This window comes from Podarcis bocagei (genome assembly GCF_964188305.1).
Source record: "Podarcis bocagei genome assembly, chromosome: 10".
Lineage (NCBI taxonomy): Eukaryota > Metazoa > Chordata > Lepidosauria > Squamata > Lacertidae > Podarcis > Podarcis bocagei.
The window spans coordinates 31083342-31099058 of record NC_138135.1 but is presented as its reverse complement, the minus strand read 5'-3'; the positions used below and the strand labels follow the sequence as shown (position 1 = coordinate 31099058).

Here is a 15717-nt window from a genome sequence, read left to right as displayed (position 1 = left end):
GGCAAACCCCATGTGACTGAATCTTCTAATGCTTTCCTTTTCATCAGAGATAGGTGAATTGGATCAGGAAGGCAGGGCCAGGGGATATAACCCAGATGAAAAGCACCCCTCCCCTAAAAACTGGTGTAAGCCTCATTGCAGAATAAAGGCAGGCTCAATAACTGTACATGTTTTGTCCTTAGGGAATCTCATGGTAGCTTCAGAAGCAAGGGACAATTTCAAGTAGGGAGAAGGTTAAGTCTCTCCCAAACACCACTGCTCTAATGCAATCCGGCATGGCTGCTTTACACACACACACACACACACACAAAGTCATGAGAGCCATTCATCAGTTGTCTATATTGCATCTGGATGTGTCCTGAGGAGCTAACTGAGGTACATGAAATAACTTGCCACCCTTGGAAAGACAGGCCAAAATTATCTCCTAAAAGTTATCATTTTATGGCAAGGGCTAAGAAACCGTGGCCCAAACCCACTTAGTAAGTTAAGGCATTGAAGATAACTCTCAGCTGGTCCCTGTGTTTACTTGGTTCCCATGACAACTACAGCTCACAGATGAGGATGGTTTCTTAGCAACTGTCCTTGGTGACTTCTCATAGTTCCACCTCTTTGTCGACACTTCTAGACTTGGCAAGGATCTGCTTGATTCACCAGAACTACTTTGGCACCTCAGTTGAGATCATGGAAGAGGTGAGGCACACGTTTATGAGGAGGACTTAACTTCTGGGCACCCTCAGAGACAACAATAACCCCTCCCAGGCAGGCAGGCAGGGAGGCACACACTGTTCAGATGCCCTATGACCTACACAAAGAGTCTTGGGTATTTAAGCACCAGTCAATACAGTGAGCCTTGCTGTTTTCTTGATACCAGTCCAGGCCACATGTGGCAGGCATGTGAGGCTGTCCTTGGCCACTTCTGGCAACTGATTTGGAGCCATATCTGGTTGGCCACACTGGGACATGCCTGGCACATATATAGCTCATTTATTCTAATAGTTGTGCTGTTCCCAGCCAGAGGTTTCGTGAAACTGGCCAGGCAATATCTCCAGCCTCAGGAGCCTAGTGGCTTGCTACGGTGCCAGAAGGAGCTCGAGGAGGTTAGCCCCTTGCTCCAGCGTCAACCGGAGCCAAAGATGGCTAGTCCCTTGCTCCATTACATACACGAGCCTGAGGAGGTTAGCCCTGTGCTACGATACCTACAGCATCCTGAAGAGTTTGCTGCCATGCACCACCAACTTCCGCAGCTTGAGGAAAAGGTTGATCCCTCAGTCCACCAGTCGAAAGAAGTTAGCCCTGTACTCCAGTATCTACAACAGCTGGAGGAGATTGGTACTAACCTGCTCCAACGGGACAGCAGCCTCATGTCTTCCTGCCCAAGAAATGCCAGCAAAATGGAGGATGTGACTCAGGTGAAAAATAATGTGGGGGCTGGTCAGGCTCATCTAACACAACTTTCTCAGGATCTTTATTGGGAACCAAGAATGACTCTGGAAGTCTAGGTGGTGATTTGGAGAGAGAGAAAGGAGGGTTGGGATGTTCAAGGACTACAGCTGTCTCTTGCCACCTTCCGATGCCATCAGATTGGAATGTGGCAAGTACATACCTGAGCAGAGAACGTATCAGACCAGCCTCAGGATTGACTGGGAATAGAAGGGTTTCGCTCCAGGCCCAGAAAGCAGCATTGTGGGCCTTGCTACTCTTGGTGTTTATTGCTCTAGTAAAGCAGACAGCAAAATTAGGTGTCCAGAATCTGCGACAGGTTCAGTTGTGGAAGCCAAAGGTCAACAAAAATGGAGAGAAAGTCTGGTCTATGCAACCATTTAAAATGGGATGCATCTATTAAGCACCGAGACAAGGGATCTGCCAGTCCCAGAGGAAAACCAGGAGCTGGAGGGCCACAGCTAATTTTCATATCATACTGTCATTATTATGAAGGTAACAATAAAGGTGTTAAGAACTGTGGAGAGTTGTCTTGTGGCCAACTAAGGTGACTAAATACCTTTATATATGTGCAACAAATACGTGAAACTCATAATCTCAAATCAACAGGTATTATTAAACTTCCATTTCTATGTATAATATTTCATCTTTGTGCTTTCCCTCTCATGACTTATGTGTGGGGAAATCACTCCCTTTAAATATTCTCTGCCCTCCTTGTTGCCTCACGCTTAAGAAATTTTTAAAAGCAAGCCTTTTATCTCATGTGTTCTAGTATTGCTGTGCTATATAATTTCTATTTCTTTCTATTCCTAGGTTAATAATTCTATTCTGTAATTTATCTATTTTTCCTTTCCAAATCTGCTCAAACACTTTCTTCTTCCCTTTCAGTTTCCCTGTCTTTTTGTGACATTATTGTATTTTAGATTGTGATGCTGTGGACAAGGTCATAAGTACATTCTGATTTTGACCAGCAGCTAGCATATATATAAACACACCTAGAGAAGTGTGAAGAAGTTGTGTAGAAGTTGTCTTGCCTTTGTAATGGACTGGATGAGAGCCAACAAACTGAAGCTCAAGCCAGATACGACTGAGGCACTGTTAGTGGGCGGTTCCCTAGAGCAGATGGATGGGAGGTTGCCTGCTCTTGATAGGGTTACACTCTGCTGTCGCTTGAGGCTCAGGTGGCCTCAGTGGTGCGAAGTGCCTTCCATCAGAACTGTGGAGTTAGAAGGGACCCAGAGGGTCATCTAGTCCAATCTCCCCTACAGTGCTCGAATTACAGCTAAAGAATACCTGACAGATTCTTGAGAATTTCTAAATTCAAATATTTCCTCTCTCTCTTTTTTCAAATTCAAAAATTGTCAAAGCAACCATGGCTGCATTCACATGGCAGTTTATTCCATTTCCCTGGTGTTCCCCTTAACTGTGAGTTTCCGCATTATATTTAAGCTTTCAGATGTAAAAGCCAATTCCCAAAATATAGCAGAATATAACACAAGGTTAGAGCATATCTCAATGTTATTTGCAAATGGATTATTACCAGAAGCAAATAGCATGGAATGAGCAACAAATACTAAACTATAAAATTAATACCAGATCAAGGAATGAAAAACAAACTTGGCTCAATTTGCATTTAAAGACAAACCTACCATATTTACATTTCCCGGAACACTATATGAGCCAAAACACAGCCATCCTTTGAAAGTTGCACTTGTCTGAATTTTGTAGTGCAGTTCTCTGGCCAAGTAATGCGCAAAAAAATGCATACACTAGATAGACAAAAATGCATTATATTGGGGAAATTATTTACATACACTGTATGTGTGCATGTATAAGGCAAAGCTACATATAAAAATGTGAATATTGGGAGAAATTTGCACTAGAATGCTGATGAATTTTTGTAAGGACTTTTTAAAAAAATTGAAAACTGATTTGGAAATGTGGAGAACTGAAAATAAGTCTATAAAAACAAAAAAGCAGAGGGAAATTCAAATTCATTGATCCCTAGCTCAAGCTGCCCTTAAAGGCCGAGCTACAGAGACTGGCTAAGAAACTCTAAACCCCAAATTCTATCCACTTTCAAACCTGAAGCTTTGTACAGTGTATTATTATTTAATGTAATAACAAGACACAATGCCAATGTAATGAAGCAGATTATACACAGTCTATTATTTTCATAAGATATAATTATATTAGTTACATCCAATTTGTACATCCAATGTGTACATCTGGAGACATCTACAGGACAGCAGATAAAGTGTAGTGATCAAGAGAATGAATTGAGTTGGATGTTTTTGTTCTAGTGTCAATTTAGCCATGATTTCACCAAATCCACTTTCCCTCTCCATTTCCCCTTTGTGCTGGACAGATTATATATTACAGGCTGCTGCAAAGACTGCTGAGATAATCCACTCTTTACTTCTCTTTGGAACAGGTGCCCATGGACACGACGGCCTTCCCAATTCCTGCCGCCGCATACCATGAAACCAGAATGGCCGGTGGTCCAACAGGTAGAAGATACTTTGAAATCTTCTCTAATGCCTTATGCAAGCTATTATAGATACACTTGTTATACGGGCTTGGCTCACATCCTCCTGCATTGTGACACCTTGCCTAAGGAATTCTCTCCTCCTGGACCTAAATATGGCAGCCACGGGTCTGGGATTCCATTTCCAAGTTAAAACTTACCTATGTTTTCAGGCCTTTAGAGGACGATGCTTTGCTGATGCAAGATTCTAGGTCAGGTATGGGGAACCTTTGGCCTTAGAAATGTTGCTAGACTACAAGTTCCAGCACCCTTAACTGGCGCCGATGGGAACTGGAGTCCCACAACATCTGGAGGGCCAAAACTTATCTGTCCTTGCTCTAGGTATTTTTTATTCTGCACTGCTCTCATGTTTTCCTTAACTGCTGCCAGAATTATTATTTGTCAGAATGGGGGGGGGGAGGGTGAGAATACCATCCTTGAGAGAACGGATAACTAAAATCTGTAACATAGTCTACATGGTTAAGCTTACATATATGGTGTAAGAACCAGAGAGGGCAGACAAGAAGATAGTGTGTTTATTGAGAAATGGAGTCTTTTAATAATGTACTAGAGTAATAAAGTACTGGATAATTATTCATTTATTATCTTCAACTGTGGTATGGAAATCACCCCCCCCCCTTTATGTTTAGTTCCAACAGATCTCTTTTTTATATATATTTTATATCTGTTATACTTTGTTGTGATTCGAGGACCCGATCCTTGGGGAATAAAGACACATGGACACAAGAAGAAAATGTGTGTGCAATGGCGGGGATGGCTGGCGCGGCTGCATTTGAGCAGCAAGCCACGCCCCCGCCGAGCTTCCCTATTGGGTGCCCAACCGGGGAGGGGTGTGGCACGCCAGCCCTGGAGTTGAAGCAGGGGGCGGAACGCCCCCTGCATGACGCGGGAATCATCTCCCGCTCACAACCCCTCCCCTCCTGGAGGAGAAGAGGCTTTGTTGGCAACCATCTGTCTTGGGAGACAATGGAGGAGTGCACCTTTGGGGGTGAAGTCAAACTGTTGGAAGGTTTCAGTGCCTGCTGTGGCTGTAGAGACCAATATGAATTATAGAATCGTAGAGCTGGAAAGGACCACAAGGGTCATGTAGTCCAACCCCCTCCAATGCAGGACTCTTTCACCCAACGTGGGGTTTGAACACACAAACCCAAGATTAAGTCCACCCCCGCCGAGCCCTATGGGACCTGAGCATGCTGAATAGTCACAGAATGTGGAGTGTCAGCTGGGAAGGAAAACCATAAAAATGGGGGAGGGGGGAACATAGCTGGTTGCCTGGCAACCAGAACAGAAGCACTTCTGTGAGAAGCTGAGGCTATGCTACAACATTTTGCTGTGGGTTATACTTTTCTTACTGTCTTCTAGAAGTGCCTGGATATGGAAACAAGGAACAGGCCACCTACAACTTGACTGGGGAACAGTCCAACAACAAAAGACCCCCCTCAAGGTGCTCCAGCAGGACCTCCTCAATGAACTCCAAGAACCCCGAGAACAGAACAGCTATGGGCGAACCCCCAGTCCTGCCTGAGGCATCACCATCCACACAGCATATCCAAACCAGAAACCACAACAAACAGACCCTCAGGTCTAAAACTCCCTCTGCTCTCTGCATTCACACGGCTGCAGGGAGGAAAGACAGCCTGGACGGTACCACTTCCAAGGGAATGGGGAATCATCATCACCCAAAGGGGAAACCTGGAGGTTCCAGGCTGTCAGCTAAGTCTAGCCAAGAAGAAATGGAAGATGGCCACGGTAATTCAGATGAACTAACAGGTAGGCAGTACCGGCCTATAGTGACCCGACTGCACGCATCTCCCCGAAAGAACATAAAGGGCAGCTGTGAAGACATGAAAGAAGCCCAGGATGTCATGAGTGCCAAAGAGCCATTAGCATCAAGTGGGCAAGATGTCAAAGCAGAGGGAAAGGCCCTCCAGGAGAAGAAAAACAGCCTAATAATACCTCCTAATATCAAGGCCAAGTTTGGCACATCTATGGTGGAGAAGCTGGTCTCTGAGGAGCAGGTAAAGAAGGCAATGGTCTTGTCTTTGAAGAGGGTTAGCTAGGAATGCCTAACACTTTTTTAAACGGGAAATATCTGTCAGCCTTTCTCAACCTGTGGGTCCCCAGATGTTGTTGAACTACAACTCCCATCACCCCTAGCTAGCAAGGCCAGAGCTCAGGGATGATGGGAGTTGTAGTCCAACAACATCCGGGGACCCACAGGTTGAGTAATACATTGTATTAGCAGTAGTAACAGTAGCAGCAGTAATGCTACTCATTAGACTTGTAACTCTCATATCAGCAGCTATAGTAAGTTCAGCAGTAGAGAAGTAGCAGCAATGCTATTTTTCTAGAAAAAGAGGTGTCAAAACTCACCATGTCCCTTGTTCTCTTATAATAGCAATGGCACCCACCTGAGAGGTGCCAGAACTGAGTTCCAGCTGAAAAAAAAGGCCTGAGAAGCACTATTAGTAACATGGTTCTAAATTGGAATGCTACTAGTAGCATGGTAGCTATAAGCAGCAATGCAAAATATATAAAGCTGCCATTCAGTAAACAATTATCCAGGAGTAAGAACCATTGACCATAGGGCTTACTTCTTGAATTGAAATGAATACGGTTGTGCTGTAAAGGAATTATTCTAATGATAGTATAATGCATGATATTATTTCAGTCATTAACCAATAAATTAAAAAACAGAACATGCTTACGCAGTGACAATTATAGCTTTGGAAAACTTCTGTCCCTACTTCTTAAAAGATACAAGGGTTGATGCCATAGATCAGGGGACATATTGATTAATCCACAGAGTAATCTGTCAAAGTGACAAATGCATCACCTGTGGCTCATCATTTAGGAAAAAATGACTGTGCTTTATTGAGATTTCATTTTTATGAATGAAAAAAATCATGACATGAAGATCATAAGACAATAGCAGACCCTGAATTAATCTTCTACTTAATATGGAAAGGGGTTCAGGGTATGGTAAAGGTAAAGGTAAAGGTAAAGGGACTCCTGACCACTAGGTCCCGTTGTGGCAGACTCTGGGGTTGCGGCACTCATCTCGCTTTATTGGCCGAGGGAGCCGGCGTACAGCTTCTGGGTCATGTGGCCAGCATGACTAAGCCGCTTCTGGCAAACCAGAGCAGCACACGGTGTGGGCAATCCATTAAAAAAATGTATGGGTGGTAACCTTAGTTCTAGCCAAGTTTATACCTGATTAGAGGACTCACTCTGAGTGGGGAAAGTTCCACCAGTAGCTGGTGGAGCCAATACCTCAGAACCTTAAGTGGAATTTGACTCCATCATCTTGTATTTTCCAGGCACGTCGTGCTCTCTGTGAGGCTGGGCTGATCCAGGGGCAGAAGCGCCTCAGTGACTGGCCATATAAGACTCTAGAGAATCCTATGGCATCATCACCTTATGCTGATTATTATGAACTAGGATACAACTTGAGGTCCAACATTTTCCAAGGTAAAGGAGCATCCTAGGTCTACCTCCACACTGCCTGTTCTGACTCCAGTTATGACATTTACTGATTTTGGATTGCTGAGTTCACAGATCTCCCACAATTGACACCACTTTTACGTGCTACTTATGAGCAGTGAAAATTGAACAGATCTTTTGTGGGGTCAGTTTCCTTAGAAAAGTCTTTGTGTGTATGTGTGTGAAATAGGAAAGATATTAGGAGAAGGCACAGCAAGAACATAGAAGACTTGGAGGGAGGAACACTTGGAAGCGGGCAGGGAGAGAAACCCAACCTACCTAGTAATGTCTCTCTTGTGCCTTTAACAGAACTCTGATATGCAGATACCAGCAAGCAAAGCTTTATGGTATGGTAGATAAATATTATCACTCGCTAATCACTGCAGATTAAGGGCTATTAAGGCACAGCTAAAGGAGCCTATTCCAAAGTTCTCACAACACCATCACACAACTACAACCCAACCCAACCTATCTTTGACAGAGGAAAACTCCAGGCTGTTTCTCACATTCTTTGGACAGATCCAGTCAGTAACTTCCATCACTTTGAGGTTTTTGTTTTTGTGTAAGATTGCCCATTTTCCTATTGTCTCCATTACCTACTACCTTTGATCTGCAGCAAATTGCAGGTGATTGTATTATCACCAAAATGGGAAAAACTGCTAAAAGCACAAGAAGAGTTCGAGTCAGGCTTTCCCCCACACTCTGTTTTCTGGACAGTTCAGGCTACCAAATCCATCCTACTCGGGCAAGGCATGTGTGGCTAAAATCCCTTGGGAACCTCTTTCTGTATAAACATGGGACTGTTAATTCAGGACAGCTCTCACAATTTGAGGTACCCAAGTCATAAAACTGCTTTGTTGTCTCCTGTAGAGGCCAGCTCCCCCTAGCTTATGATCCAGCTCCTAGATGACTCTGGTCCAAGTAGCGTAAGAGTTCTGTGAATCTCCTTTCTTGCAGGAGGACCATTGGAAAGCAGAAGCCTGATGAAGGATTCCTATACCCCAGATGTAATAAAGAGGGCAGTTCGGGACCCCAAACATTGGCATGGAAGAAAAACTGATGATCTAGGTAAGAATCCCTAGGGTTTTAAGGAAAAGATGGCTGAGAAACAAAGGACTTGCCTCAGGCATCTCCCATCAGATCTGCAATATGGGGGATAATAGTGCCAGCCTGTTTTACAGGGTTCTTGTGAGGATTACAGAGATTATGCTAGTGGAGCACTTAGAAAAAGAGCTATATATAAATACCTAAAGTATTATTATAATCTAAATATTTGGATTCCCCCCAGTTGACAGCTTGCAAATCACACATTGCAAAACTGAGTACATATTCTAAGAATCTTTTGGCATCTTGTTCTCATTACTGTCGGTGATAAAGGTTCTGCCACTTTGGGCATGTCTGTGGCTAGTTAGCATCATAGTGTCCATACCCACATTACACACAGTGGGGAGGGGAGAGAAGTAGAGAAAGCTTGCTCATACTGTACATCAGCTGCACACAGACACCTCAGCCTTTCCATGCCCTCATGAGCTCTTGCCTTTACTGCCCCTTTTCCAGCCCCTCCCAAAGATAGCCCTTTAATCCTGGTGCCTGCTAAAAGGTACAAGATATGTACATGCAAACTGTGTGTATTTGTTTGTTTCTCAACAGGGAGGTGGTTCCAGAAAAATGCGCTAAACCTTAACCTTCAAAAAGCTTTGGAACAAAAATACGGGGACAAGAACAAAGGCGGCAAATCCTAAGCAGGCATAGAAGAGGGATGAAGACCTTCTGGGAAAATATCTGGCTCTCCCTAGCAGTGGAATAAACCTCCATCTAGCCTCTATTTTTGATGTGCTCTGCATATGGATAAAGCAGAACGTTGGGTTATCTGACTGGCCTAGGAATAGTCAGCCTGGCTTGATTGTGTATCTTTAATAGTCACTTGAAATGAGCAGGTGCAGCTTTTCAAAGAATGGAACAAAGCACGATCCCCCAACATCTCCACAGGGTGCTGGGAAAAGACCTGAAACTCTGGAGAGCTGCCACCACCAATTAGTGTTGAGTCCATGCTGCAAACAATACTAAGCTAAATAGACCAATTGTCCAGCTAGGTATGAGGCAGCTTCCTATGGGTCTATTTCAAACAATAGCAACCATTAATTAGGAAAGTGAATAGTTTTGCAGAAATGCAGTAAGGAGGGATATGGAATACCTTACTGTGTATTGGGACGTGGGTGGTGCTGTGGGTTAAACCACAGAGCCTAGGACTTGCCAGTCAGAAGGTTGGCGGTTCGAATCCCCGTGACAGGGTGAGCTCCTGTTGTTCGGTCCCTGCTCCTGCCAACCTAGCAGTTCGAAAGCACGTCAAAGTGCAAGTAGATAAATAGGTACCGCTCCGGCGGGGAGGTAAACAGCATTTCTGTGCACTGCTCTGGTTCTCCAGAAGCGGCTTTGTTATGCTGACCACATGATCCGGAAGCTGTAGGCCGGCTCCCTCTGCCAACAAAGCGAGATGAGCGCTGCAACCCCAAAGTCGTCCACCATTGGACCTAATGGTCAGGGGTCCCTTTACCTTTGCTGTGTATAGTGGGGAGGGCTACCAGAGAAGTATTGATGCATGGAGACAGAATAGGTATGAAAATGTCTCTTTCCCCTGTTCTGCAGATAAAATGTACTAAGCCAATTGCATTCCTATAGTCATATAACTTTTACCGCATCCATCTATCAGCTGTGAAACACTTGTGTCTCTCTACCCTAAAATTTGTGAGCAATGCTATCATGTTCTGTGGGGCATTGGGGAGGTCTTTGGGTCCCTCATCCATCACCTTGAGTGAATAAAGAGTGCCCTAAGGACATTACCGGTGCTTCTCTGGGCTAGCAGGATGCAGGGGAAGTTTTATGGGCAACCATGCATAACTCCTGATGAATCTGGGCGCTACAGAATCCTATTCAACAAACATGCCATTAAGCCAATGACTAAGCTGTCTTTCTTGGACTAGTCAGCTCAAGAATTATACTTCAGAAGGAGGACAGGTTTTCATAATACTGGAAGCAAGCTTGTAAGGCTTCCATTTCCTTGCAGATGTTCTGATTCCTAGTACTCTTACAGAGTAAACACACACACACACAGTAGAGAACTCAGAGCAGAGCATCAGCTGCTTCACAAAAGAATCAGGACTGTCAGCAAACTTTGCCAAACCTGGACTTTTCACTCAGATTCAAAGAGTCTGACTCCCCGGCCCTGGATCCCCTTTAAACTTGAAGAACCCAGGCTGGACTTCCTAGTTTGTGTAGATTGTGGCTGCTGTTCTAGGACAATAAACCTGAGATAATCATTGCACCTTGTTTGTTTAAACAAACCTCTCCAGCAATGATTAACATCAATGGATAATCTTGGCATAAGTATGTGCTTTGTGGACTGCAACCTCATTCACATGTAAAATGTTGGTATTTCAAGTATCTCTAGATTCTCAGGGTGATTGCTTACAGCATTGTGGTGGAAGTAGCCCAGGTCAAGCTTTTCGAGCTGGAAAAAAGAACACAGAGCTCCTGCACCTTTAATAGGTGTCTAGAAAAGGGAATTTAGGACCACCCTATCATGCCAGTTGCAACATTACATGGCGAACATTAAGGGGTCACTTGGCCACCAGCGTGAGTTGTCTGCAATGGCAGCCATTGACCAAGGTTGCTGATTCTAGGTCAAGTAATACCTTCTAGATAATAAACTAACTGTGCCACCTCCCTCTTCTGAATAACTGTCCCAAACAGTAAAATATGTCAGGTTGCAGGCTGTGCAGTCAAATATGTTAGATTGCAGTTGATGGACCCGAGTTGTAATGGTGAAGTTATGTTGAGTATAGACTTCCGGGTTAGCGCCATCGGCGAATGGCAGAGTTCCTCCAACCGGAGGAACTAGCTCCGTGGAAACTGGGTCTTCCCACCGCGGCGAAGGTGGGGACCTGCTAGAAATCCCAGGCGGAGGAAGCCTGGGAACGTGGGGTTCGGCAGGGCACCTGAAGCGCCCCCCCTACTCACGGGGAACCCCTTTTTGGGATTCCGGAGTGAAGCGGGGTGAGCGGCGCGGTGCTGCGAACTGACTGCTACTTTCACGGAGTGAAGCCGCATAGCCATCGCCGGAGAGCGCTGACTTTTTCCTGTGGACAATTGGATCTAAAACAAGTACCCGTGAGTAGAAATGGAAAATTGGATCAAGAAATATCTTAATTTGACATCGAAGCGGGAAGGTTCAAAACAGGAAGTCCGCCTTCCGCTTTTTGTATATAGACTGAAGCAAAAACCTTGTAAGCTAAAGCCTGGAAAGTCGTTAAAAAAGCCTAAATTTCCTTCATTTACAACTACTGAAACCCCCTTGGAAGCAGGAGAAAAGGGGGGGGGACTTTGTGTAACGCCTGCAGGAGAGGGAGTGAAGAAAGATAAGTTTCCACTGTCTCTAACCTGGGAACGGGGTGTCAGAGACAGAAATTGTTGGAGAGGTTCATTGACTGTGAATGGAATACTTTGACAGATAGCTAAAGAAGAGAAATAAACTGATTCCAATGTTGCCTTTTGCATTCTAAAGAAACAAAATATTTGAAAAAATGAAAGTAATTTTCCTTTGTTGGACTTGCCTTAAAAAGATGGATACAAATAGAAATTGTCTCCTCTAGAGGGAGCTTGCTAATTTGTTGCTGCAGCCACAGCTGTGAGATTAAGATCGTGGGATTAGTCCTTTTGACCTTGACTAAATATGAGCTGGAAGGAAGCTTTGGTGCTTGCTCTATGCAAGACAAGTGCTTTGTTGGAACAGATGCATGAGAAGATGGATTTGATGAATGAGAAAATGGATTTGATGACTGTTGTAATCAATAACTGTGGACAATTAGTGAATAGTGATACAGAAACCATCCAGGGTCCAACTCAGGAACCTGTATTGATTGGGCAAGTGCAGAAGGTAATGGAGGAGGCTGTGGTTGCACCTCAAATAATACAAATGGAGAGGCCCAAGGCCCCACAGGAGCATAAGTCGTTGTTTTTGAAGATTGAAGTTGGAGTGGGCCAGGGGGAGTCTGGAGCTGAGGAGGCTTTTAACTTGGGAGAGACTTCGAAATATGCTCGTAAATATTTTTTGGATTATATTGATGACTGTGGGGAGTGGGACTGTGGGGAATGGGCTGATTTGATGAAGGGAGATGGAGATAACTTTGGGTTGGAACCCCCCAGAGTCCTACTCCTCAACGAGAAAGGAAAGAAATTAAGAAAGAGACCAACAAAAGACAAGGAAAAGTGCAAGTATAAACAAGAAGAAGAAGATCTGCAGAAGGGACATGGAAGAGACTTAAGAGCCTCGGACATAAGGCTTCCAGGTTGATGGACTAGATGGAATGGACAGTAAAGACTGACACGACCCGAGACCAGGAAGAAGAGACGTTGGATGAAGATTGGAAAAAAATTATAAAGAAAACTTTTTATTTAGGGAATTAGCTTAAAATTAATGAATATCAGGGGAAATGTTGGAATGAAACTATATGACTCTAGCAGAAATGATATTAGGTGTTATGTATAACTGAGTATTAAGTTTTAAGCTTTAAGGTATTTTATGGTAAGATAAGGTTAAATAAATTAAGGTAATTTGAATAACAGAATATGGGGAAAGATGGAAAGGATCTGTCGAGTTAATTAATAGGTTAAACTGTTAAGATAAATTATTTAATAAAAATTGAGAAAGATGGAAAGAATTTGCTGAAATAACTAAACTAGAATACAAAAAGGGAGGCGTGAGGAGGTCAATGAAACAAGCAAATGGAAGTTATATGGGATTTGTGCCCTTTTTTATTCCTTTTTTATATTTTTTTATTGAATTGTATTGGTTTTTATGTTTTGCGTTTTTTCTTTTTTATGTATTGTAGTGTTGTTTTTTGTTTTTTGTTTTTTTCTGTAATTTTGAAACTATTAATAAATATTTTATATAAAAAAAAGTTATGTTGAGTATAAGTATGGATGTCATGGAATGAGGCACATAAGTGATTTGAATAGTGTCCAATGGTTGGCTATTTGCATATTTTCAGAGTGCTGGACTCCAGGGCCCATCAACCCCAGCCAGCATGGCCAATGATCAGGGTGGTGGGACTTGTAATCCAACAGCATCTGGGGGGGCTGGGACAGGTTTACAATTCCTGAATTAGATAGAGCTTGCCAGTTATGGCTCAGCCAAGTCATTTGATTCCATGAGGCTGAGTGCAGCATGCAAACTAAAGCTTTAGGAGGCTATGGTATTAGCAGAGCAAGCTCAGTGCTGACATCAGGAAATAACTGTGGGAACTGGTGGGCTACTTCCTGTGGCTTGCCAGGCCAAATCTGGCCTGTGAAGAGAGGAGGAGGAGTTTGGACTTGATATCTCGCCTTTCACTCCCCTTAAGGAGTCTGAAAGCAGCTAACAATCTCCTTTCCCTTCTCCCCCACAACAAACACTCTATGAGGTGAGTGAGGCTGAGAGACTTCAGAGGAGGGTAACTAGCCCAAGGTCACCCAGCAGCTGCATGTGGAGGAGCAGGGAAGTGAACCCGGTTCACCAGATTACGAGTCCACTACTCTTAACCATTACACCACACTGGCTCTCGCTGACCTCCGCACTATACAGAATAGTGTTGTTGTTGTTACCATATCTACAGAATATCCACATGAGCAAATAAATGAGCAGCCATGTCTGCATTCACAGCACCAAGATGACTTTTGCCAGTAGATGAAACTGGTCAATAAATAATTTCCGTTCATCAGAAGGTGCAGATGTTTATCATTATATGATCCTTATAAAAAGGGAAAGCCCTACTGACTGGAACCTAAAGCTCTTCTGCTTTTAAACAGTTTCAAAATTTGAAGAATAAATGCACAGTGTTTTGAGGTAAATTCTGACAACTGTTGAAAGGCAATTCTGGGTTTTCTGTTTGATCTACCATATGAGCTTTTTTAAATATTTAACATTGGTGCTATTTTTCTAGGGGGGGAAAGGTGCCGGAACTTACCATGAATGCCTCCCTTGTTGTCTTATACGTAATGGCAATGACACCCACCTGAGAGGTGCCAGAACTGAGTTCCATTGATTTCCGGCTGAAAAAAGCCCTGTGTAACATCTTTATAGAGTCATACTGGAATCTCATTCCTATACTCTTTATTGGGGCCATAACATTTGGATTGTGTATGAAAAACTGTCCCAGACCTAAATTGATGGCCAGGATTCATTGTAGGATTCAATAAAGACAACACATTGCTTCCGTCAAAATCCTCTGTTATAACCCTTAATATTCCTTGGCTTCAGAAAATGACCTAGCCAAAATGAAGCACATTTAAGTCTATTCAATACAGTATGTGTTTAAAGTGCTTAACTGTGGCAGGCACATAACCTTCTTTTCTTTTCTTTTTTTAAATATTTTTATTCAAAATTAAAACAAGACATATTATCCAAAAACATATCATCCTTGTCCCCCCCCCCATTTTTCCTCCCTCCCGCCTCCCACACAAAACCCACCCGCCCCCGCCCCCAACTTCCCTCAGTTCCAGTCTTTGGAGACTGCTGTTTTCTGCATGTTACAAAGTTGTATAGATCCTCAAACTATTTAGCTAATTATTATCAATAAAAAGTTTGTGAATGTTTATTCAAAAGTCATAACCTTCTTTTCAAATTGTAATCTGTTTCAAAAAATATTACAAGCAAATATAGATTATTATTTTGCTTTCCCCGAATGTTCACTTAAATATGATTAATTAGTGATCATTCAATCACTTAATAGCTTAATCACATATTGCATCATTTAATAGCTGATATAGCTGGGTAAGTAAATGTTTGGTTTAATGTTTATCTAAGCATTCCATGGTTAATATGGCATCATTTAATTTCTGTTATAGAGATATATAGAGAGATAGATATAGATATAATCTCTCCAAAGCTTTACTTTGGAGATGATTTACATCTTCCAAATTAAAAATAATATTACAAAAAGCATTATAGTGATGGGCAATGTAGGTCTGAACATATTTAGATTTGTAAATACTTTAAAGAAAATTGAAGCCCTCGAGTGAAAGACATCAACATTTTCCCCAGAAAAGTTGAGAGAAAGTAATGGGATGCAACACATCTTATGGGTGTTCCCCCCAAATTAAGAAGTTTGGGGCAGAAATAATAAAAGAAGCAGAAATAATAACATGATCAATCTTACCAAAGGACCTTTTAATTGTTCTGTTTGGTAACACTGAGGGTTAGCTCTGGCATT

General features: G+C 42.9%; 1 protein-coding gene across 4 annotated transcripts; it reads left to right on the top strand.

The window, feature by feature from the left end:
* The first annotated feature begins 545 nt into the window (after positions 1 to 545).
* CIMIP4 (ciliary microtubule inner protein 4) lies at positions 546 to 9296 on the top strand. 4 transcript variants are annotated; one of them, XM_081211114.1, is made up of 6 exons: positions 546 to 690; positions 3875 to 3950; positions 5354 to 6006; positions 7309 to 7459; positions 8429 to 8539; positions 9122 to 9296. In XM_081211114.1, exons 1-6 carry the CDS (start codon positions 682 to 684, stop codon positions 9211 to 9213), a joined length of 1092 nt encoding a protein of 363 aa, XP_081067240.1. In that variant the 5' UTR covers positions 546 to 681; the 3' UTR covers positions 9214 to 9296. The 4 variants fall into 4 exon arrangements, with proteins under 4 accessions (XP_081067240.1, XP_081067239.1, XP_081067238.1 ...); XM_081211113.1 differs by having other exon boundaries at positions 547 to 690; positions 5351 to 6006; XM_081211112.1 differs by lacking the exon at positions 546 to 690 and adding an exon at positions 698 to 1409.
* The last annotated feature ends 6421 nt before the right edge of the window (positions 9297 to 15717 follow it).

Excerpts from the sequence above, each read along its gene's own strand:
- CIMIP4 (XM_081211111.1), top strand. The coding sequence starts at position 798 with ATGACCTACACAAAGAGTCTTGGGTATTTAAGCACCAGTCAATACAGT. Across the intron at positions 6,007-7,308 it reads AGCTGGTCTCTGAGGAGCAG|GCACGTCGTGCTCTCTGTGA; the intron begins GTAAAGAAGGCA and ends TGTATTTTCCAG. Across the intron at positions 7,460-8,428 it reads GAGGTCCAACATTTTCCAAG|GAGGACCATTGGAAAGCAGA; the intron begins GTAAAGGAGCAT and ends CCTTTCTTGCAG.